We start from the raw sequence: 25,510 nt of genomic DNA on the forward strand, positions 1-25,510 counted from the left end.
TCATTGATTATTATTTATCAAAGGGCACATTTCCACTCTTGGCATCTTAAAAAGATTGCTACCTACCTACTTTAGTCTATTCAATTACCTCATGCATTCTAAATATGAAATGTTTTGGAAAGAAATTTTACAAATACTGCAAGACTAGGAAGAAACAAATACTATTCTCTATTTAAGTGTGTTTATCAACAAGGTTCAGCTAACTTCATTTGTGAATTTCATGACTCAAACTTAGAAGAATAAGTTGGCAGATCTGAAGATCTCGAAAACAAGGTCTGATTAGCTCATACCAAGTTTAAATACAAGAGTCAGGTAAATCTGGCCGGGCCAACCAAAAAATCAAGGACCGAAACCAAGAATGCCCATGCACTTCCTGCAAAGGGAAAATGCATGACCTAACCAACTCAACCAGTAGGCCTTGGTTGATCTGTGTTACTAGGTCAATTTTCATTATTTTTCCAATTTTAGAATTTCCAATATATTTAAATAATCTGACAGAAACTTGGTCAGCTTGATTCACCCATTAATCCAACAAGTAAACTAGTGATCTAAAACTCAATAAGATATAGGATCAGTATTCAATCTGCATCTAGTAACTAAACTTCCAATTCTTGAGGTCGTCGACCTCAAAAAGAGAAACCACTGCATCTAACCAATTCATGAAATAAGCAAACTCCAATTTTTAAATGTGGGACTGAAGCACTCGAAATGAAGTCCACTACAAACAAGGTATAACTGACTAATTGTTGCTTGTCTAAACTGGTGCTTCCAAGCCAGCCAATTACAAGTTCCACATACATAATAAATCCAATTTAACAAAAGTATTCCTAATTGCATATTGATCTGACAGTTACAAAGGGCTTAGAATTAGAAGACCTGAAATCCAAGATATTCATATTTTAATTGAAAATTTTGCACGCATTATAATATTATGTTGTTTATCTGTAATTTATTTTTTTGTTCAGATCGTCAGAAAAAAATACAATGAAGATATTTACAGGTAAAAAAGCATAAAAATTGCATGACAAGATTCACCTAAACCCTTTGCAGCAATGCTGCCTGCTTGCACTATTTCATGTAACCATTCTAATGACCAATGCACAATGATTGGGCTTATTGCTCAATGCTTCGGAATTATTCACAAAGCAGTAACATCTACAATGAAGACATATGCAGCACTATGCCATGTCATGGTAGCAAGTTTGCAATTGTGCCACTTTGGGTTCAAGTAGATGATATTAATTTAGTTACTACTTAACCTTCATCAAAAGTTAATCTATATGGTGTTACACAAGTTAAATTTTCTAGATCTATGATGTAAAGTAGTAAACTTAGTTACACTTCACCAAAAGTTATCATTGCAATCAACATGCTTGGTCCTTTTTGTGAAAATCTACTTCTAATCAGTGTTTCAGATCATGGCAAGTTGCAATGGTGCCCTCATGTTCAATGTTCTCATCCTGAATAGCAAGTGAAAAAAATCATTTGCAAGTTATATGGTTCAAAACCAGAGCGTATCAGTTAGCACAATCATTAATCTCAACACCTCAACTTAATATTGTATGCCATGAGATGAAATTGTAGAACAGGGACTCAAACGCATTCTGAAACCACTTCTTTTCTGAGCATGATCATGGTAATCAATCTTTGAGACAGATATATCCAAACATATTCATGCCATGCTTATAGACTGAGAAATAAATAGCTTGCAAAAAGAAAAAAAAACGATAACTTTAATTCCCTTCCTCGTTCTTGCTTAAATCTCCAAACTTGTGCTTGAAAGCGTCTTGCCTCTGGATCCACATCATGTGACCCTGGAGAATTGTTTCGAGAACCAGTTACACATGTAACCAGCAGCGAAAGTCCAGTAATTGGAAAAGGATATAGCCTGGATTGAATTAGGAACCGAGAGGAAAGGAGAGATCGACAATCACCTGGAGAGCAACGGCCCAAACAACAATGAGGGAAGCGGCCCAAATCTTCTTATCTTTGAAAAGTTTCGAGATCTCCATCCTTTAGAGAGCGCAAAGAAACCAAAACCCTAGAAAATCTCGTCGGAGGAGACGAGAAGCGATCGGGATTTTGTTGGCTTGAAAATGGAGTTTTTGCAAAAAGCCGCCTCAAAACACTGCATACTACACTGTTGTCTACTAATAATAAAAATATGGATAATAGTTTGTTTCACATTTGTCATCTACGATTAAAATACATCAAATGACATATTATAATTACATTAATTTGATTTATTTTTATCAAGATATAAATTTAAATTGAATTGAACCTCGATTCAACCCCCCCCCCCAAATTACCATTTAGCGACGGACTTAAAGACGGAGTTCTTGTTTCATCTCTAAATAGAGACAGAATTATATTTCCGTTTCTATTTTTGTTGTTTCAAATTAAAAATAAATTAATCAGTAAAAATTAGTGACGAAAATAAATTATCCGTCTCTAAATGGATACGAACATTTTAATTCCGTCTCTAACTAGAGACGGAATATTTATTCCGTCGCTAATTAGAGACGGAATTAAACGTCCGTCGCTAATTAGACATGTGGCCAACAAGGCGAGAAAACACGATCTGGACCTAAATCGTGATATTAGTAACAGAACTATTAGTTCCGTCGCTAAGTAGAGTCGGAACTACTAATTCCGTCGCTAATTAGAAACGGACCTCTTAGTTCTGTCTCCAATTAGCGACGGAACTATTAGTTTCGTCGCTAATATCGTGCCTTCGTCTTCCTCTCCATCGTGCATGTTTGTGAAACCCTCCGACAACCGTCTCCTCCAGCATGCTCTATTCTAGTGGCCTTCCCATCTCTGACATCCTTCTCCTCTAGCATCCTCTCCTCCGATGACCTTCCCACCTATTGATATGATTTCTCTTTCCCTCTTCGATCTCCATTTTACCAGTTAAACCATAACGGACGTGACCTTGGTCGTCTGCGACCTCGAGGTGACGACTTGCCTGGTCCCGAGCTCACGACGGTGACCTTCGTCGGCCCTGACCTCAACTGGCCCCGAGCTTGGCCGACCCCAAGGTTGCGGCAGGGAGCTTGGGCAACCCTAAGCTCGTGCCAGCGACTCTGGTCGGCCTTGAGATCATGGCAGCGAGCTTGGGCTGACTCGGGACTCGCTACTGCTCCATCTTGGCCAGCGCTGCCATTGGATTGGTTGACCCTCTTGGCCACCCTTGAGCTCACAGCCAGGAATTTGCTGTTTCTAGGTTGTAGAATTATATTCTGGTTGATTTTAACCTAATTTATCAAGTTGTAGAATTTTAATCTAGTATCATTGCTTTGAAAGGACAACTTCTTAATTATATACTTAATTTTTTGTATTCATGGTATGGTTTGTGAATACATTGAATCATGTGTGTAGTACCTCTATTGTATTAATTACATACTTATTAAGTAATCAATTTTATGTTTATTAGGATACAATATACATGAACAAAGATTGGATGTACAATAGATTAGAAAATGAATTTATCCAATATGAATATTTTTGCTGGAGTTGAGGACATTGTAAACTTTACAAAGAGTCATCCAGAATGTATGGATGGAGTCACGTTACAATTGTTGGAGCAATCTGGGTACTCTAGGTTTTGATGTTTAGGGAAAGGTTTAAATTATGTTTATTGTTGTATTTGATATGCATTGTAAGTGTGCAGGATACAGGTACAACAAGGAAAGTCCAAGTGTGATCTTGACAAAGGAGGAAAATCCAAGGATGAGTCTTGGCAGTGTAAGTCCAAGCATATAGTCTTGGCTGTTAGGATGTATACTAAAAGCCTAGCTTTTGGTATAAACATTTATCTAGAAATAAGAATCACATTGGTCAAATGTCTACATTTATGATAAATGTAGTTGTTCAATTAATTTATATTGTAGATAACATGATGTGTGGTGGCACACACAGAGGATCATGTTATCAGTACCTTATAAATTATAAACAGTAGCTCACGACCAAAATGGAAAGGAACAAACCATTGAAAGGTCGTAGTGTAATTAGGTATTAGTTTATCTTAACTATATAATTACACTAGTACACTTAGAGTGTATTGAGTAGGATCATTAGAGGTCGTTTCTTTTAGACTGACTTTATAAAGGAACTGATCCGGTGGTAAGAATCCGGAACCCCATAACGAGGGATCAACGCCACGGGGAGGTCAAGGGCCCAGTGGCCCGCCGGAGAAGGACGAGCCGACCGGACTTGGAAGAAAGGGACATCTGGTAGTAAAAGGCACCCTGGTAGGGACCAGGGTTCCGACGCTCAAATGAAACAGTACATAATGACCGAGCGGAAGGACGTGCCGCCCGGCCGGCCGGGACGGGAATTAAGGCCGTCCGGACGACGTTCTTCGCCCGGCCGGCCGGATGGACGTCTCGGCCGGGCGGTGGGTAAAAGACGGGAACATCTTCTGACAGCCGTCAAGTCGTATGGCTACGCCATACTCCTAATCTGACAACGGGGTGTCCTGTTGTCCCATCGAAGGCATGCTCGGACTGTAGCAGTATGGTGTCAAGTAAGCTCTCTGACAAGTGCATACCAAGGTATGGGTTGCCGACACGTATGCACCTCGGTGGACGTGCATTAGTTCCTTCCCCGCCCTATATAAAGAGCCTCTTACTTCTCAAAAGGTACATATAATACAAGCTTGGCAGCCACTTTTTCCACCACTTACCTGACTTGAGCGTCGGAGGGTCGCCGCCGGGAATCCATTCCCGGCTCGACTTTTGTGCAGGACCACCGGAGCTTCGTTCGACTAGCCGGAGATCCACTCCATCAACTAGGATCGCGCCACGTGCCCAGCGTCCTTTGGTTCAGCGATTCGGACAGGATCAATTTGGCGCCGTCTGTGGGAACAACGCCAAAAGAAGGGACGGGCGCCACACCGTTCCATTTGGTGTACGGCGGCGAGGCAGTCATTCCGGTGGAAGTCGACGTTGAGTCCGTCCGGATCCAGAGCTATGATGAGGGCAACGCTGAACGGAGGGACATGGAGCTGGATTTGGTCGAAGAGGAGCGAGCCAAGGCGTCCGTTCGGCTGATGGCATACCGGCAGCGGATGAAGCAGAACTACAACCGTCGAGTAATCCCCAGATCATTCCAGGTCGGCGATCTCGTCTGGAAGAAAGTCAGGTCGGTCGGCGACGTAGGCAAACTGGAGGCACCGTGGGTAGGTCCCTTCAAAGTTATTGAAAAGCTCCGCTCGGGAGCCTATTATTTGGAAGATGAAGCCGGGCGGCAGCTGAATCGACCGTGGAGTGCAAATCATCTCCAGCCTTATCGAGCTGGATGAAAGGTGCACGAATGGAATCCATTTTTGTGTATATGCTAGTCGCCTATATACTTGTAATGCAGGAAGCAAAAAGATGAAAACACATTGAGCATTCTCCGCCGAATGGCTTACTACGTGAAGGCCCCTGAGCCGATCGGCCGGGAGGTTTATATGTTTAAAGACTTGTAAGCAAATAACCCGTGCTGTTCGGCCGTGCATAAATATTGTTCAAGCACGGGATATGATACGAAGGCCCAGTCCGCTCGGCATGGTAAGGAGTTAGCCATGAAAGGCCGACGAGCTCCGTCGCTAAAAATCGAGAGTCGCGCCGACCGGCTATAAATATCCGCGCCGTCGAGCTCCGACGTTAAAGATCGAGAGACGAGCCGGCGTCTATAAACGTCCGAGCGGAAGACCGACGAGCTCCGTCGCTAAAGATCGAGAGCCGCGCCGTCCGGCTATAAATATCCGCGCCGTCGAGCTCCGACGTTAAAGATCGAGAGACGAGCCGGCGTCTATAAACGTCCGAGCGGGAGACCGCCGAGCTCCGTCGCTAAAGATCGAGAGCCGCGCCGTCCGGCTATAAATATCCGCGCCGTCGAGCTCCGACGTTAAAGATTGAGAGACGAGCCGGCGTCTATAAACGTCCGAGCGGAAGACCGACGAGCTCCGTCGCTAAAGATCGAGAGCCGCGCCGTCCGGCTATAAATATCTGCGCCGACGAGCTCCGTCGCTAAAGATCGAGAGCCGCGCCGACCGGATATAAATATCCGCGCCGTCGAGCTCCGACGTTAAAGATCGAGAGACGAGCCGGCGTCTATAAACGTCCGAGCGGAAGACCGACGAGCTCCGTCGCTAAAGATCGAGAGTTGCGCCGTCCGGCTATAAATATCCGCGCCGTCGAGCTCCGACGTTAAAGATCGAGAGACGAGCCGGCGTCTATAAACGTCCGAGCGGAAGACCGTCGAGCTCCGACGTTAAAGATCGAGAGACGAGCCGGTGTCTGTAAACGTCCGAGCGGCTCGCATGCGAAAATCCAGCGAAAACCCCTTTGAGGTGAGGCGCGAAGCAAAAGATGGTTAACCGGAACTAAAAGGGCAAACAAGTTAACAAGCGACGTTCGTGCGCTGAGCGGCTGCTTAGTCGCATGATGAAAGACATTAAAGACAATTCGCTTGTCTGGCATAGCGTGGTGCCGAGCGGAAGAGTTTTAAAGAACACTTAAGTTGTGACGAAGGAAAAATTTCTTGCCAAAATAAAAAGTGAAAAGAACAGAAGATTATCTATTATGCAAGCCAAAAAAGTCATTACAGAGATAAGCAGGGCCGAACGGTGGGAATTAAAAAAAAAAAAGGAGTTTACAAAAACGCTCCTCACACATCAAAATCAAAAAGAGCGTCGGGGATGGTGTCCATCACGCTCGCTAGATCCTCGGGGGGGATGGTCAGCTCGGCAGGCAGGTGGCCTTTGGTCTTCAGATAGCCCACCGCCGCCTTGATCGCCTCCTCGAAAGTGAGGGATATCTTGTCGGTAAACTTCTCTCCGAAGTCTTCCGAGCGGAGGAACGCCTTCCTCACTTCATCTGAGCGGGCCGACTCCCCCTCTTGGTATTCCTTGAGCGCGGCGTGGGCGGCATCACTGGCAGCTTGAAGCTCCTTCAAGTCCCCATCAAATCTCTGGAGATCAGCCGAGCGGCTCTCCTTCTCGGTGGTTAGCAGGGCGTCCAAGTCTTTGATGCGTTGCTCCAGCCCCCTGATCTCCACCTTCATGCGATCCATATCATTGATGGCCTGTTGCTTCCGAGTGGTCGCCGTTTTGATCTCCTTATCCCGTTGCTTGAGCATCGCCTCAAGCCGAACGACCTTGCTTGCCAGATCGGACGCCCTTTTCCGCTCGGCATCCAGCAGTTTTTGGGACTTCTCCAAAGCGGCCGTCGACTGCCCATTATCCCCCGCAGCTTTTTGTTTTTTCAACTCGTCTTCCAGTTCGGCCAATCGATCGCTAATAGCGATCTGCTCCACCCAGTTCTGCCAGCAAATGTGCGCAGGTTAAAAGCTTAATTCGAATATGCAAACAAAGAAAAGGAGAACATACCCCGGTGGCCTGTTGGAGGTTGCTGTCACCGAGCTGCCCGAGAGTCAACTTGGCTATTCGACGCTGAGCATCTATCCAAGCTTGTGCAAGAGGGCCCGTCAGGGTAATCTGCTGCTCGGGGACCACGGCCGATCAGCAGCAGCCATGTACGCCTCTGAGGGGAGGCGCAGAAAAGTCTTTATTAAGTTCGAGCCGCTCGGCTCGCTCCGAGAAGTACCGGCCTTACCGGTGGACGAGGAAGGAAGCTCGCCCAAACGCCTGATACGGCGCAAAGTTCTTGAAGGGCTGGAGGACGGCACCTCAGAGCTGGCCCTCGGAGAACCCTGAGGGGTCGGGGTACTCTCGAGGGAAACCGTCCCGGACAGCACCGGTGCACCCGCGCCCCGCTCGGGTTGGGGCTCATCAAGTGTAGAGGCAGGGGCGGATTCTGGTCGTCGGCGTTTCCGAGTGCGCAGCGGCACATCATCGGCCGAACGGCCCTCCACCTCAGCTTCAGTGGGAGGTTCTATGTCGCCGGCGGCCTCATCATGAGGGGCTGGGGCGTCCGAGGCTTCGGGGACAGTTGGTGTCCCCTCACCTTCTTCGCCGGCCGGATCAGCCGGAGCAAGGCTCCGTTCGGCGGCCTCCTTGCTCGTCACCGCCTCAATCTGAGCGGCCTTCAGTTTGAGCTTCTCGGTAGCTTTGGCGCGCCACATGACTTCAGCTGCAGGAGCAAAAAATAAATCAGTTAGAACAAAACAAATGGGAAGATAAGGAAACTTACTCATGCTGCAGGGCAGATCGGCTGTGGTAGAGGACAAGCCGAATATGTGCATTACTCCCGGGAGGAGTAGCTTGTCAATATGATAGCGCTGGCCAACTAGCCGGTCGGCTGCATGAAGGTAGGCCGCGTCACCTCTAAATTTGCCGAGCTCCGGTTGCGATGGCATCGCCGTCTGCCACTTGGTGCGAAAAGTTGGCCATTCGGGAAAACGTATATAGAAAAAATGCTCCTTCCAATGTTTGTTGGAGCTCGGCATATTATCGAAAAGGACGAAGCCTATCCTAGACTGGAAAACAAAGGTGCCCCACTCGGCTTGCTTGGGATAAAAAAAGTAGTGGAAAGTTTTTGGTTCTAAGGGGATGCCGTTCAGTTTGAATAAAATTATCACTCCACTCAGTAACCTAATAGAGTTGGGAACTACCTGGCCGAGCGGAATGCGGAAATAATTGCAAACTTCTAAGAAAAACTTGTGGGGTGGAAAACGCAGTCCGGCCAGAAATTGGTCTCGGAAGAAAACAACAGTGCCGGGCGGCGGATCGTGAGGCCGATCGGCCGGTGTGGCTAACACTATTTGGTGGTCGATCGGCAGGTCATAGGCTCGAGTGAGGCGCAAGGCGTCCTCCTCGTCGAACCGGCTTTCCATGTTCGAGTACCAAAGACCCGGAGCACCGCCGGTCGACTGCGAGGTGCTAGTCATGGTCGACAAATAAGGATACGGGACCAAAAGGGAAGGTTCAAGCAAGGAATGGAGGGAAATCGACTGAAGGAGACGATTAGCAGAAAGAAGAAAGCGTCATGATCGAGAAAAAGGGTCTTACAAGCGAGGGAGATGGTTGGAAGAAGCCGTATGGTCGCCGGAAAGCCTGAGCACAAGGTCGCCGGCGAAAGGAGGAGCAACAGGTGTCTGGAAACGAGGAGGACGAAATGCGGCGGAAACGGAGTCGAGGGCTTTATATCGCCGCCCGGGAGCAATCTCCACCGTCCGATCCAGGTCATTGATATCGACGTTGTCATCTAGCCGTCCATTTCAAACGGCGGCTGTCCCATCGGAAGTGACGCAACCGCCATACGCTGACAAACGCATGATCGCCACGTGTCAGCCGATTACTAGCCGCATTTAATGAGCTCCCCTTACCGTGCGCAGAGCACGTGATGGGTAGTATGAGGGAACAGCGGACGTGGATTCCAAGAAAACACAAGGCACGGACACAATATCGCCGGACGGATAGATACTGCCGAACGGATAAGCATCCTTATGCCTGGCTGAGCGGCCTAATGCAATGATCATTGCTCAGTCATATCGGCAGTCCAGTCAGTCGGACTTCACCTCCTTCGACTAGACTCGAGGGGAAGGCAAGTGATCCAGTGGTAAGAATCCGGAACCCCATAACGAGGGGTCAACGCCACGGGGAGGTCAAAGGGCCCAGTGGCCCGCCGGAGAAGGACGAGCCGACCGGACTTGGAAGAAAGGGACATCTGGTAGTAAAAGGCACCCTGGTAGGGACCAGGGTTCCGACGCTCAAATGAAACAGTACATAATGACCGAGCGGAAGGACGTGCCGCCCGGCCGGCGCAGGAAATTAAGGTCGTCCAGACGACGTTCTTCGCCCGGCCGGCCGGTCGGACGTCCCGGCCGGGCGGTGGGTAAAAGACGGGAACATCTTCTGACAGCCGTCAAGTCGTATGGCTACGCCATACTCCTAATCTGACAACGGGGTGTCCTGTTGTCCCATCGAAGGCATGCTCGGACTGTAGCAGTATGATGTCAGGTAAGCTCTCTGACAAGTGCATACCAAGGTATGGGTTGCTGACACGTATGCACCTCGGTGGACGTGCATTAGTTCCTTCCCTGCCCTATATAAAGAGCCTCTTACTTCTCAAAAGGTACATATAATACAAGCTTGGCAGCCACTTTTTCCACCACTTACCTGACTTGAGCGTCGGAGGGTCGCCGCCGGGAATCCCTTCCCGGCTCGACTTTTGTGCAGGACCACCGGAGCTTCGTTCGACCAACCGGAGATCCACTCCATCGACTAGGATCGCGCCACGTGTCCAGCGTCCTTTGGTTCAGCGATTCGGACAGGATCAGGAACAAAGACCTCAGTTATTATGGAAGAGTGTGCTCTTAATCCTAATATAATAACAAGCACATATATTTGATATTTATTTCTTTAATTTATCAATGGGTGAGATTTAATTCGATAAATCAATAAGCCCGATAAATTAGAAAATGATATCACTTATAGTGTGTGTTGTTGATTATAGAAGGAAACTGTGTCCTAGTGATCTAGGTTGAGAATGCCCCCAAGAGGAGCTCATAAGGATTGTCATGTTAAACCCTGCAGGTGGACTTAGTCCGACATCACGATGAAGTTGAGTGGTACTACTCTTGGAGCTAGATATTAATTAAGTGAGTTGTCAGTAACTTACTTAATTAGTGGACATTTGTTATCTTAAACACAGGGAGACTAACACACTCATAATAAGAAGGAGCCCAAAATGTAATTTGGGATTGGCACGGTAGTTCAATAATAGTTCTTTAGTGAAATGAATTATTATTGATGAAATTAAGTTGTGTGTTCGGGGCGAACACGGGATGCTTAATTTCATCGGGAGACCAAAACCAATTCCTCCTCTCGGTCCCTATCGTAGCCTCTTGTATATAGAGATTTATACCCACCACATACTCACCTTCTTACCCATCCAATGGGGCCGGCCAAGCTAGCTTGGAACCCAAGCTAGGGCCGGCCAAGACCAAATGATTGAGCCAAGTTGGTAGCCGGCCAAAGCTTGGGTCCCAAGCTTAGGTGGTCGACCACTAGAATATTAAAAGGTTTTTTTTATTAAAATTATTTCTTATGTGGATATCATGATTTAAAAGAGAGTTTTAAAATTAAAATTTCCTTTTATAGCTTTCTACAAAAGATTAAGAGAAGAGATTAATCTCTTTCCTTATTTATAGATTAAAAGGATAGTTTTAATTTTTAGTAAAAACTTTCCTTATTTGTAAATCATCCACATGTTTAAAAATGAGTTTAAAAATTTGAAATCTTTCCTTATTTGTTGATTAAAAGGTGGATTTTAAATTTTAAGAAAACTTTCCTCTTTAAATATGTTCATAATTTAAAAATTAAATATTCTCTTTTATAAGTTTCTACAAAAGATTAAGAAAAGATTTGATATCTTTCCTTATTTGTAGATTGAAAGAGATTTTAATTTTTAGAGATAACTTTCTTTTTATCCACATGTTTAAAAGAAAGATTTTAATTTATAAAATTTCCTTTTTATTAACCACCATGAAGGAAAAAATTATTTGAGAAATTTTTATAAATTTGCGGAAGCAAATTAGGAAGTTTTAATTCTTGTGTGAATTAAAATTTCCTTGATTAAGGGATTAAAGGTGGTCGGCCATTATCATGATGAAAAGAAAATTATTTTTAATTAAATAAATTTTCCTTTTCAATGGCAAAAGAATTAAGGAAGTTTTTATTAAATTTTCTTTATTTGCCAAGACCAAGGATTATAAAAGAGGGGGTAGAGGAGGCTTCATGGTGAACAACTCTATTATTTTTCTCCCTCTTTTCTTCCTTGGTGTGGCCGGCCCTTCCCTTTCTCTTCTCTCCATCTTTGTGGCCGAAATTTTCTTTTCTCTTGGAGATCAAGTGGTGGCCGGATCTTAGCTTGGAGAAGAAGGAGAGAAAGCTTGCATCCATTGGAGCTTGGTTGGTGGAAAAGGATCTTCTTCCTTTGAAAGTCTTGCTTGGCCGAAACTTGAAGGAAAGAAGAAGAAGGTGGTTTGGTGGTTCTCGTCTCGGAAGATCGTTGCCCACACAACGTCCGGGATTAGAAGAGGAATACGGTAGAAGATCAAGAGGTCTTTCTAAAAGGTATAACTAGTAGTTTTCTTTTCCGCATCATACTAGTTATTTTTGGAAATAATACCAAATACAAGAGGCATGCGATTCTAGTATTTCGAATTTATTTTCGATGTTGTGTTCTTTGTTTTTTTTTCTTTTCCTTGTGATTTGATTGTTCCTTTCGGTTAACCTAAAGTTATTTTAGGAAATTAAATATTAGCTTTCCTTAAAAGGTTTTGTCTAGTCGGTAGTGGTTGCTCCCATATCCAAGAAGGCCATGTGCCTCGCCACGTCAGTACTGGGAACCAATTATGGAAATTAATATTTAATGGAATTAATAACTTAGGTGATTTGGATTGAACGTGTTAAGTTCCGCAGGAGATCCAAGTCAAAACCTAAAAGAACAAATAGATTAAACTTTGGATCAAACGTGTTAAGTTCCGCAGGCGATCCAAGTTTAATTTAAAAGAACACATGGTAGCTAGGAAAAGGTTCAGACCTTTGTACAAAATTTTTGTACAGTGGAACTATTAGGTTTTCCAAGTAATAACCAACATTGGCAACGTAAGTCCAAGTGTGACTTGGCAATGGACGAAGTCCCGCAGGTGCAACCTCTTGACAAAGGAAGTGTGGGAAGAGATTCTGTCTAGTCATTCCCAATTATCAACTACTATAAGGTTATTGAACATCAAGTAGAGCATCATTTTTTAGAAAGATGTTATGATAACATATGTCAATTGATGTCTGAGTTATTTTCTGCTGATAATATAATGTCTGATAGCTTCTATAATAAAAAAAAATTGGTGAGAGGTTTATGTTTGCTTGTAGAGAAGATTGATTGTTGCATTAACAACTGCATGATATTTTAAAAAGAAGACAGTGAACTGATTGAATGTAGAATTTATACTCACCCTCGTTATAAGCATAATAGTCGCATACCAGAGAAGAAAAAGGAAAAGAAAAAGAGTGCATGGAAAATTATGTATTATTTCTCGTTATCTCCTAGACTCCAACGCTTGTACGTATCTACTACAACAGCAAGCTACATGAGGTGACATCATGAGCATGTGTACAAAGAAGATATAATGTGTCATCCTTGTGACTCCCCTACATGGAAACATTTTGATACAATATTTTTCACATTTGCAATAGAACCACGTAATGTGAGACTGAGACTTTTTGCAGATGAATTTCAACCATTTAGTCAGTCAGGACAACAATATTCATCTTGGCCAATTATATTAACACCTTACAACTTACCACCATGGATGTGCATGAAAGATAAATTCATGTTCCTTACTGTACTTATTTCAGGGCCAACTAATCCGAAAGAGAAGATAGATATTTTTTTGCAACCTCTGATTGCCGAGTTGAATGAATTATGGAATGTATGGTTGGTGACTTATGATATTACAAGTAAAACTAGTTTTAGATTGCATGTTGCATTATTATGGATGATTAGTGATTTTCCAACATACTCAATGTTGTTGGGATAAAGTATGACTGATAAATTAGCATGTCCACACTACATGACAGAGTCTGATACATTTTCATTACCCTACAATGGGAAGATATCTTGATTTGATAATCATCGTAAATTTTTACCAGTTGATCACCGTTTAGGTGAAATAAGAAAAATTTTATTAAGAATGTTGTAGTCAGAAAAATTCCTCCAACAATCAAGTCAGGTAAAGAAATCCTTGACCAAATAGACAACTATGGTTTTCTACCAGTATTTGAGACTAATTCTGATGAGATAAATAAATACATCGTTAGGTAGTGCAAGTGTGGTTGAAAGAAAAGGAGTGTTTTTTTTGGAGTTACCATATTAGAAGTATCTACTCATTCGTCATAATTTAGATGTGATGATATTGAGAAAAATTTCTTTGATAATATTTTCAACACTGTGATAAATGTGCATGGAAGAACTAAAGACAATACAAAATCACACGAGGAATTAAAAGAACTAGTCAGCAGACTAAAGTTGCATTAGGATGAAACAACCAATAAATTCCCAAAGGTTTGTTATACATTGGACAAAGATGGTAAGTAAACTTTATTTAATTGGTTGAAAGCAATCAAATTCCCAGATGAGTATGTCTTGAATATGACTCGATATCTGGATATGAATAGGTTAAAGATGTTTGAAATGAAGAGTTATGAATGTCATGTATTCATGCAAAGACTTATTCTGGTAGCTTTTCATGACTTACTTGCTCCAAATATTTGACAAACACTCATAGAATTGAGTCTATATTTTAGATATTTGATAGTGAGAAGTATTATGATGGATGATATGCTTCGACTAGAAATAGACATTCCTGTCATACTATGTAAGGTGGAGTGCATTTTCCCACCCAATTTTTTTGATTCAATGGAACATTTACTAGTACATTTAGCATAAGAGGTATGAATAGCTAGTCCTGTGCAGTACAGATGAATGTATCCATTCGAATGGTTTTTAAGAAAATTAAAGAATAATGTTCATAACAAAGCAAGAGTTGAGGGGTCAATCTGTAATGCTTATCTAGTTGAAGAAGCATCCTCTTTCTGCTCCTATTATTTTGCTGATAATGTGAAAACCAGACATCGTAAATGTCTTAAAAATTCTTATGATACTCAGCCGATAGACCAATCTATGCTTTCTATTTTCAAGTTTCCTGGCAAGCCAATGGAAGCATTTGTTTCTAGATGGTTAACTTAACAAGAATATCATGTTGCAAGGACATACATACTCTTAAACTATGATAAAGTTAAACTCTATATAAAGTAAGTTGACTTCTTTAATCAAACATTTATCCAATTTAAGTTGTTTCCCGATATCCCATTTTTTTTTTAAAAAAAATTACCTTATTTTCTAGCTTGTATGAACAACAACTTCAAGTACAACATCCATCAATTTGTGCAAGTGAGCTAGCTGAAAAGTTAGAGACGGAATTTGCATTATGGTTTCAAATCCATATAAGTTAGAGGATAATTTTAATTTCTTACATCCATATTAAATTATCATAGGCTTATTTTATATCATAACTATTGTTATAGGTGTCCGATCGGAGAATATTTAATGTGCAAGATTCTAGAATAATCAATCTTGCATCTGAATAAGATAATAGTGTACTCTAGCTACTATGTTAATGACTTTAAATTTCATGTGACACAACGGGATTCACATAGACTAACTTTCAATTAAGGTGTTTGTGTGAAAGGATCTATCGACAACAATAATTCTGAGTTTGATTATTAAGGAAGACTTGAAGAAATCATAGAGGTTGAATATCCTGCCATATCCATCAAAAGATGTGCATTATTTAAATGTTCTTAGTATAATCCGACTCTAAAAATAGCTATCAGAATACATCCAAACTATAATTTAATTGAGGTAAACGTAAACAAAAGCTTCAACAAGTATATGTTGATGCAATTTTTGTTGGTTAGTCCTAGGAAGATCGTATCGGTTCCACTGTACAAAAATTTTGTACAAGTGTCAAATCTTTCCTAAATAACCTATTGTATTCATTAGAAGTTAAATTAGGAATCGCAAACGGAACTTAACATTATTGATTCCAAATTTAACTTATCTGTTCATAATGGTTTAAACTTGGATCACAAGCGGAACTTAACACTATTGATCCAAACTCACCTACGTTATAAATTCAATTAAATATTAATTTCCAGAATTGGCTTCCAGGACTGCATGGCGAGGCACATGGCCTTCTTGGGTATCAGAGCATCCATATATAAGGAAAGCTAATATTTAATTTCCTTATATAACTCTAGGTTTAACCAAAAAGAACAATCGAATAACAAATTCAAAAAACAAAGAAAAATACAAACACGAATTACTAATTCGAAAAACTAGATCTAATGCCTCTTGTGTTTGGAATTCATACAAAGAAAAATAATTAGCATGATGCGAAAAATAATTGCTAATTATACCTTTTTCTTTGCAAGCTAATGACCTCGAGATCTTCTGCCGTATTTCTCGCATCGCCTTAGACGTCGTGTGGGCGACGATCCTCCAAGATGAACACCACCCAAAGCCTTCTTCTCCTTCTTCTAATTTTCGGCCACCACCACCACAAAAGAAAAGAGAGCAAAGGGAAAGGGAGAAGAGAGAGGGCCGACCACAATAAGAGAACCACCAAGCAAGAGAATAAGAGTTGTGTCACATGAGGCCTCCTAAATAATTTCCTATAACCATCCATAAAGGAAGTTTGATCTAGTGATCCGCAACAAACTCATCCATTGTGGAGGGAGACACTCAGAGCCAACACGCAAGCTTGTTACATCACTTATAAACCAGTAATGGAGACCGTGAAATTTATTAAAATCCCTCTCCCACTTAGTTATTTAAAAATAAGGATTTTAACCTATGCTAGCATACATCACATGTACATAAACAACACAGTAAATAAAAGCAATAAATTTAGAAATTAATTTTCCAACTATTATGGTATTTTCCATCACTGTCTTCAGTATGCTCCAACCCTAGCTGCTGTCATCTTTAGCCACCGTCATCGGGTTGAGTTGTCGCATCTATCTTGCTTCTTATTCCGCTACGTCTTTGGTCCTCCAAAAGCACCACGCCTTACAAAGATACGATCCACGACAAATATAGAATTTTACATATATCGATCCTATATTCCAAAAAGGAATGTACATGTATTCTAGATCGAACAAAAATAAAATTCTAAAAATAATACAGCTCCTGCTGTATTTGATACATACAATTATGCACACAAAATAATGCCCTTGACATGTCCAAGGGTCCAATCACACACAATATCTAAATGTCATAATAGTTGGAGTCTGCAACCATAAAGTTAGCACATCCTACTAATATCCTGCCTAAATTATTTATGACATGTGCATAATTAATTTGAAAACCAAAACACACAGAGGCAAACCCTAGCTCTGATACCAATTGTTGGTTAGTCCTAGGAAAACATACCAGTTCCACTGTACAAAAATTTTGTACAAGTGTCGAACCTTTCCTTAAATAACCTATTGTGTTATTTAGAAGTTAAATTAGGAATCGCAGAGGGAACTTAACATCATTGATTCCAAATTTAACTTATCTGTTCTTAATGGTTTAGATTTGAATCGCAAGCGGAACTTAACACTATTGATTCAAATCCACCTATGTTATTAATTTCATTAAATATTAATTTTCAAAATTGACTTCTAGGACTGCATGACAAGGCACATGACCTTCTTGGATATGGGAGTAACCACCACCGCCTAGACAAAGCCTTTTAAGGAAAGCTAATATTTAATTTCCTTAAATAACTTTAGGTTAACCAAAAAGAACAATCGAATCAAAAATTCGAAAACAAAGAAAACACAAATTCGAAAAATTAATTCGAAATACTAGATCTAATGTATCTTATGTTTGGAATTCTTACAAAAATAAATAACTAGCATGATATGGAAAACAATTGATAATTATACCTTCTCTTTGTAAACTAATGACCTCGAGATCTTCTGTCGTATTCCTCGCCTCACCTTGGACGTCGTGTGGGCGACGATCCTCCAAGATGAACACCACCCAAAAGCTTTCTTCCTCTTCCTCTTCCTCTAAAATCCGGCCACCACCACCAAGGAGAAGAGAGCAAAGGGAAAGGGAGAAGGAGAAGGGGTCGACCATACCAAGATCTCCAAGCAAGAGAATAAGAATTGTGTCTCATGAAGCCTCCTCACCCCTTCTTTTATAATACTTGCCTAAGGCAAATAAGGGAAGAATTTTAACAAAAATTAAAATATTCCTCTAGTTTTTTCTTTTCCCTTTTTATTTTCCTTTTCTTTTCTCTTGATTGAATCAACCATCAAATCAATTTGGATGATGATTTATTATTTTTTTTCTTTTTGGTCGGCCACCTTGCTTGTGCACCAAGCAAGGTTGGCTGACCCCATAAGAGGAAAGAAATATAATAATTTTTTATAAAATTTTACAAGAAAAAATCTTCTTATAAAATTTTACAAGCTCTCTTCTAATTTCTTAAAGTAAGAGTTAAAAAAAGAAAGTTCTAAAAAATTAAAACCATGTTTTAAAAATTTAAAACTTCTCTTATAAAATTTCCTATTTTAACATGGTGATAGAAAGTTTAAATTTAAAAACTTCTCTTCCATTTATTTTTTCTTAAACCATGAGGATGGTTAAAAAAGGAAAGTTTTAAAATCTTTTAAATTTTCTTTTAAAACATGTGGCCTAATTCAAATAAGGAAAGTTTTTAAATTTAAAATATCTCTTTTAAAACTTGTAGTTTTCTACAAAGAGAAGATTTTAAAAATTCAAAACACCCCTCCTTGTTTGAATTATTGTGGCCGACCCCTACATGCTTGGGTACCAAGCAAAGGGTCGAGCCCTATAGAAGAGGATGTGGCCGACCCTTGCTTGGTCACCAAGCATTGGACCGATCCCCTTCTTGGACACCAAGATGTGCTTATATTTGGATGGACTTGAGGCTATAATGAGGCTACAACAGGGACCTAGAGGAGAAATTGGTTTTGGTTCCGATGAGCTTGAGTATCCCGTGTTCGCCCCGAACACACAACTCAAGTTCATCGATAACAACTCATTCCACTAGAGAGTTATTATCGCACTGCCGCACCAATCCCAAATTATATTATGAGCTTCTTCTTATCATGAGTGTATCAGTCTCCCTGTGTTTAAGATAACGAATGTCCATTAATTAAGTAAGTTACTGACAACTCACTTAATTAATATCTAGCTCCAAGAGTAGTACCACTCGACCTCATTGTCATGTCGGACTAAGTCCACCTGCAGGGTTTAACAAGACAATCCTTATGAACTCCTCTTGAGGACATTCTCAACTTATATAACTAGGACACAGATTGCTTCTATAATCAACAACACACACTATAAGTAATATCATTTCCCAACTTATAAGGCATATTGATTTGTCGAGCTAAACCTCACCCTTTGATAAGTCAAAGAAATAAATATTAAATATATGTGCTTGTTATTATATTAGGATTAAGAGCACACACTTCCATAATAACTAAGGTCTAGTTCTTTTATTAAGTCAGTACAAAAAGAACTTACCTAAATGGTTCTACTCAATACACTTAGAGTGTACCAGTGTAATTTATTAATCAAGATAAACTAATACTTAATTACACTACGACTATTCCGATGGTTTGTTCCTTTCCATCTTAGTCATGAGCAACTATTTATAATTTATAAAGAACCGACAACATAATCTTTTAAGTGTGACACCACACACCATGTTATCTACTTATATATATTAATTGAACAATTACATTTAACAAATAAATGTAGATATTGATCAATGTGATTCTTTTATTTCAAAAATAAATGTTTACAAAAGCTAGGCTTTTAGTATTGATCCGGCGGTAAGAACAGGGGACCCCCGTTCCGGGGAGTCAACGCCACGTGGAAGTCAAAAGGTTAAATGGCTGACCGGACAAGGGTGGACCGACTGGCCGACCGGGGTCTAAACGGAAGCAAGGGCACCCGGCGGGGAGTCGGGGTTCCGACGCTCATGTTGAACAGGGTCGTATGGCCGAGCGGGTAGCCTTCTCGGTCAAAGAACATAAAGTAGCAATACTGCGTGCAGTCCACAGAGCACACGACCGGGAATCTCCCGAGCGGACCAGCACATACAACCGGTCGGACGCGAGGGATTGCTGACCGGACGGGCGCTCGGCATGGAGTAAGAAGAGACAAAAGGACAAGGTAACATCTTCTGACAGCGGTATTGTTCAACGACCAGGCCATACGCAGGATTTTACGACAGAGGATTTCGCTGTCCCATCAGAGATGTGCTCGGACTGTAGTAGTATGGTGTCAGGTAAGCTCTTCTGACAAGCTCATATTGAGGTATGGGCTGAGGACACGTATTCACCTCGGTATATGTGCGTGAGCCCCTTCACAGCTCTATATAAGGAGCCTCACACTTCGCCGGAGGTACGCATTCTCGGATATTCGGAGCCACTTCTTTGCTATCCACTTGCCTGACTTGAGCGTCGGAGGGTCGTCGCCAGGAACCCCTTCCCGGCCCGACTTCTTTGCAGGTTCGCCAGAGCACCGTACGACCGGTCGGAGATCTACGTCAGCGACTAGGAGAGCGCCACGTGCTCAGCGTCCGTTGATTCAACGATTCGGACAGGATCAATTTGGCACCATCTGTGGGAACGCTCCTGCATCCGATCAGAAGCAATGGACAAAGCTGGACGACCGCACTCGGTGATGCTCTCCATAGAAGAGCTCGACGCTCTAATCGAGACAAGAGCAGCTAAGCTTGTGGAACAACAAAGACAGAAGTCACAAGCCGAGCGGATGGAGCAGCAAGCGATATCAGTATCAGGGGGCCGAGCGGAAGCACCTCAGGCCACAGTTCCATTTCATCGGGCCCTATTCCGCACGCCTCCGGAAGCCGCAGCAGCTAATCGTGATCGAGGATCCTCATCAGACGAAGTGCCAATACGAGACAACAGAAAAGGCAAGGCCCCTCGAACGGACGCTTCCCCCGAGCGGATCAACCGGCAATTCTCGGAGGCTATTCTGCGAGACCCTCTGCCAAACCACTATATGCCCCCGGCGATCGGTGAATACAACGGAACCACCGATCCGGATGATCATTTGGGTAAGTTCGACAGCACAGCTACCCTTCATCAATACACAGATGGAGTGAAGTGTCGGGTTTTCCTTACCACCCTCTCGGGATCGGCTCAACGGTGGTTTCGGAGGCTGTTGGACGGATCCATCACAAGTTTCAAAGACTTCCGCACGGCCTTCCTCCACCACTTTGCAAGCAGTCGACGTTATCAGAAGACAAGTGTCAGCTTGTTCGCCATCAAGCAAGAGCCTAGAGAGCCGCTCAGAGCGTACATCCAACGATTCAACCGAGTGGCCATGGACATTCCAACGGCCACCTCGGAAACCATGATGAATGCCTTCACACAAGGCTTGGTGGATGGCGACTTTTTCCGTTCGCTGATTCGGAAGCCGCCCCGAGACTACGATCATATGCTGCACCGGGCCAACGAATACATCAATATAGAGGAAGCCCAGGCGGCCCGAAGAAAGGAAGTTTCAACTGAGCGGTCAACCCCTGACGAGCGGAAGCCTCATACTGCTCATCAGCTGCCCAGAGGACCGCGAGCTGAAGCATGTCGCCCACCGCAACAGGCAAGATCCCACGCCATTCAAGAAGTATTTGCCGAGCGGCCCAAACAAAAAAAGAAGATATGGACCCCAATGTTTTGCTCATTCCACCGGACGGACACGCACAACACAAGAGATTGCCGGAGCCTTCCTCTGATCGCCCACCTCGTTCCCCGGAGTAGCGACCGTCGATCGCCATCATCCGACAGGCGATAGAGACCTCGTGACGCCGATCGGATGATACCCGACAGGCGGCAAAGACAGACTCCCGAGCGGCATCATACTCCGAGGCGTGAGAATCCCCGGATGTCTAGAGAGCGGCCTAGATCGTCCGCTCGGGAAGAAGAAAATAGAAACAACAGTTCCCGAGGCGAAATCAACATTATAGCTGGCGGGCCGACTGGAGGAGACTCCAACAGAGCAAGGAAGGCAAGCGTCAGGCAGCTTCAGATCCATGCTGTCGGCTGCAACCAAGAACGGGCGAGCGGACCCAAAATCAGTTTCGGGCCCAGGGACTTAGAGGGAGTCGAAGTGCCGCATGACGACGCTCTCCTCATCAAAGCGGTAATAGCTAACTACACTATTCACCGTGTTTTCATTGATACAGGAAGCTCGGTCAATATTATATTCAAAAAGGCCTTCGACCAATTGCAAATTAATCGAGCCGAGCTACTGCCCATGACAACCCCCCTCTACGGGTTTACGGGCAATGAAGTTCTGCCGGTCGGACAGATCCGGCTGGCCATTTCTGTGGGAGAGGAGCCGCTCAGATGGACGCGGACTGCAAACTTCGTCGTGGTCGACTCTCCCTCAGCATACAACGTTATCCTGGGGCGACCGGCGCTCAGCGAGTTCTAAGCGGCCGTCTCCACCTTCCACCAGAAAATCAAGTTCCCAGTGGAAGATAAAGTGGGAGAAGTACGAGGAGATCAACTGGCGGCTCGGCGATGCTACGTCGAGATAGTCCGAGCCAAACTAAATTCCGCTCGGAAGACGCCACGGATCGAGGTGAACGCTATAACCGAAAACCCCCCTCTTTGGTTTATGAAGACAAAGAGGAAGTGCATATTCACCCGACCCGATCGGAGGCCACCACATTCATTGCTGCCGATCTGGAGGCAAGCTAGAAAGAGGAAGTGATCAAATGCCTCGAGAGAAACTGTGATGTCTTCGTTTGGTCGACGCATGAGCTGCCCAGAATTTCGCCGAGTATAGCGCAGCACGAACTCCACGTCCGACCGGACGCTTGGCCGGTGAAGCAAAGGAAGAGGGACATCAGCGCCGAACAAAATGTCATAATCCGAGCAGAAGTCGAGAAGCTCTTGGAAGCCGGCCACATACGCGAGGTCCAGTTCCCGAGCTGGCTGGCGAACGTGGTACTAGTCTCCAAGCCGGGCAACAAGTGGAGAGTGTGCATCGATTTCCGGGATCTCAACAAAGCGTGCCCGAAGGATTTTTATCCTCTGCCCCGGATCGATCAACTGGTGGACTCCACAGCCGGCTGCGAGTTGATATGCATGCTTGACGCTTATCAGGGCTACCATCAAGTGCCGCTCGCCCGAGAGGATCAAGAGAAGGTCAGCTTCGTTACAGCCGACGACACTTACTGCTACAATGTGATGTCGTTCGGACTGAAGAACGCGGGAGCAACTTACCAGCGCTTGATGAACAAAGTGTTCAAGGAGCAGATCAGGCGAAATCTGGAAGTATACGTGGACGATATTCTCATCAAGTCCGTCCGAGCGGCCGATCTCTTTGAAGACATGGAAAAGACTTTCCGAACGCTGCGGAAATATGGAGTTAAGCTGAACCCTCAGAAGTATCTGTTCGGAGCAAAAGGCGGGCGTTTCTTGGGCTACATAGTGACCGAGCGGGGCATCGAGGCAAATCCCAGCAAGGTGAAAGCATTACAAGATATGCCGCCTCCAAGAAATCTGAGGGAAGTACAGCGCTTGACCGGTCGGATAATAGCATTGTCCAGATTCATCTCGAAGACGGCCGATCGGAGTCTCCCGTTTTTCAAAATCTTGCGCAAAGCTACCAAGTTCCATTGGGATGAGGAATGCGATCGGGCGTTCGAAGAGCTGAAGACGTACTTGAACTCTCTGCCTGTGCTAGCCAAGCCAGCTGTGGGTGAGCCACTTTGTATCTATCTATCTTCAACTGAGTAAGCAGTGGGCTTGGCATTAGTGATGGCGAGCGGAAAAGAGCCCGGGTATTTCTTAAGCCATATTTTATAAGACGCTGAATCTCGCTACACTGGGCTCGAGAAGATGGCTTTTGCTTTGGTCCTCGCTGCTCGAAGACTTCGCCCCTATTTCTTGGCGCATACCATCATCGTCCAGACGAATAGCCCTTTGGGAAGAGTGCTGTTGAACCCAGAGGCGTCCGGACGACTCATCAAATGAACCGCGGAGCTGAGCGAATTCGACATTCAATATCAACCCCGTTCGGCGATAAAGGCGCAGTCCTTGGCAGATTTTGTCACAAAAGTACAGAAGCCAAAGCCCGAAGCTGTGTGGAAAATATTTGTGGATGGATCGTCCACTCAGCTCGGGAGCGGAATTGGCGTGTTATTACTCTCTCCACAAGAAGAACGGATGCATCTATCCATCAGGCTGGACTACAGGGCCACAAACAATGAAGCGGAGTATGAAGCCCTCATAGCCGGCTTGCAGGCGGCCCGGCATGTAGGGGTCGGTCGGGTGACAATCCATTTAGACTCCCAATTGGCCGCTCAGCAACTCTCAGGCACTTTTGAGATTAACAACGCTCGGCTCAAACTCCACGCAGAAGCCTTTGAAAAACTCAAGACCAACTTTAGAGAGGTTATCATCCAGAAGATACCCCGAGCGGAGAATCAGGCAGCAGATGAGTTAGCCAAACTCGCAAGTTCAATATCCCCAGTCGTCATCCAGCAGCCAATTGAACAAGTATCTTTGGTGGCGCACGTCGACCGGATGGAAGGCCTCGCGTTTCCGAGCGATTGGAGGACACCCATCATGGAGTTTCTCCGCTCGGGTGCTACACCGTCCGATCAGGATGAAGCCCAGCTATTGAGGAGGAGAGCCGGTCGGTTCACACTCATTGGAGATCAACTCTACAAGAAGGCTTTCTCCCGCCCGCTTTTGAAATGCGTGAGCTCGGAAGACGTGCCGTACATCCTCCAAGAAGTGCATCAAGGATCGTGCGGAGGGCATCCGGGCGGACGATCACTGGCTAAGAAGATCCTGCTGGCCGGATACTTTTGGCAAACCCTGCAAGCAGACGCCGCTCGGACCGTAGCGACGTGCCTTTCCTGCCAAAAGTATCACAACTTCTCCCACCGACCGGCGGAGGAAATGAAAGCAGCTACCATGTCCTGTCCGTTCGACCAATGGGGAATGGATATTGTGGGTCCGTTTCCTATGGCGACCGGGCAGCGGAAATTTCTACTAGTGGCGGTCGACTATTTTTCCAAATGGGTGGAGGCTGAGCCGCTAGCCAAGATCACCGAGCAGATGGTCAAGAAGTTTATCTGGCAACATATAATCTGTCGGTTTGGCATCCCTCGCCGGCTCGTATCTGATAACGGACGACAGTTCGTAGGGAAGCAGCTCGAAGAATGGTGCGAAAGTTATGGCATCGAGCAACACTTTACTTCCGTGGTGTATCCCCAGAGCAACGACCAAGCGGAAGTAGCCAATCGGGAGATTCTTCGCATTTTTCGGGCTCGGCTCGACCACATGGGAGGAAGCTGGGTGGACGAGCTGCCAGGCGTCTTATGGGCTATCCGCACGACCCCAAAGGAAGGAACGGGCGTCACTCCATTCCATTTGGTGTATGGCGGCGAAGCGGTGATCCCGGTTGAAGTTGGTGTCGAGTCCGTCCGGATCCAGAATTATGATGATGATAACGCCGAGCGGAGGAACATGGAGCTGGATTTGGTCGACGAGGAGCGAGCCAAGGCGTCCGTCCGACTGATGGCGTACCGGCAAAGAATGAAGCAGAACTACAACCGGCGCGTGATCCCTAGATCATTCCAAGTTGGCAATCTTGTCTGGAAGAAAGTAAAGCCAGTCGGCGACGTCGGCAAACTGGAGGCTCCTTGGGCGGGCCCCTTCAAAGTCATCGAAAAGCTCCGCTCGGGTGCTTATTATTTGGAGGATGAAGACGGACGGCAGCTAGATCGACCATGGAGCGTGAATCATCTCTAGCCGTACCGAGCTGGGTGAGAGGTGCGCTGATGTAATTTTACATATGTTTTGGTCGCCTATGTCCTTGTAATGCAGGAAGCAGAAATGATAAAAGGAGGGCAAATAGCTTCGCCGAACGACAGTGTTAAAATTAGCCTTAAGGCCGTCGAGCTCCGACGTTAAAAA

General features: G+C 44.2%; 1 protein-coding gene across 1 annotated transcript; it reads right to left on the reverse strand.

The window, feature by feature from the left end:
• Positions 1-1,533: 1,533 nt before the first annotated feature.
• Positions 1,534-2,143, reverse strand: LOC122005230. The gene is made up of 2 exons (XM_042560186.1): positions 1,935-2,143; positions 1,534-1,814 (listed from the first exon to the last, which is right to left on the reverse strand). Exons 1-2 carry the CDS (start codon positions 2,010-2,012, stop codon positions 1,734-1,736), a joined length of 159 nt encoding a protein of 52 aa, XP_042416120.1. The 5' UTR covers positions 2,013-2,143; the 3' UTR covers positions 1,534-1,733.
• Positions 2,144-25,510: the final 23,367 nt, after the last annotated feature.

The sequence above is a fragment of the Zingiber officinale genome, chromosome 7B (genome assembly GCF_018446385.1).
Source record: "Zingiber officinale cultivar Zhangliang chromosome 7B, Zo_v1.1, whole genome shotgun sequence".
Lineage (NCBI taxonomy): Eukaryota > Viridiplantae > Streptophyta > Magnoliopsida > Zingiberales > Zingiberaceae > Zingiber > Zingiber officinale.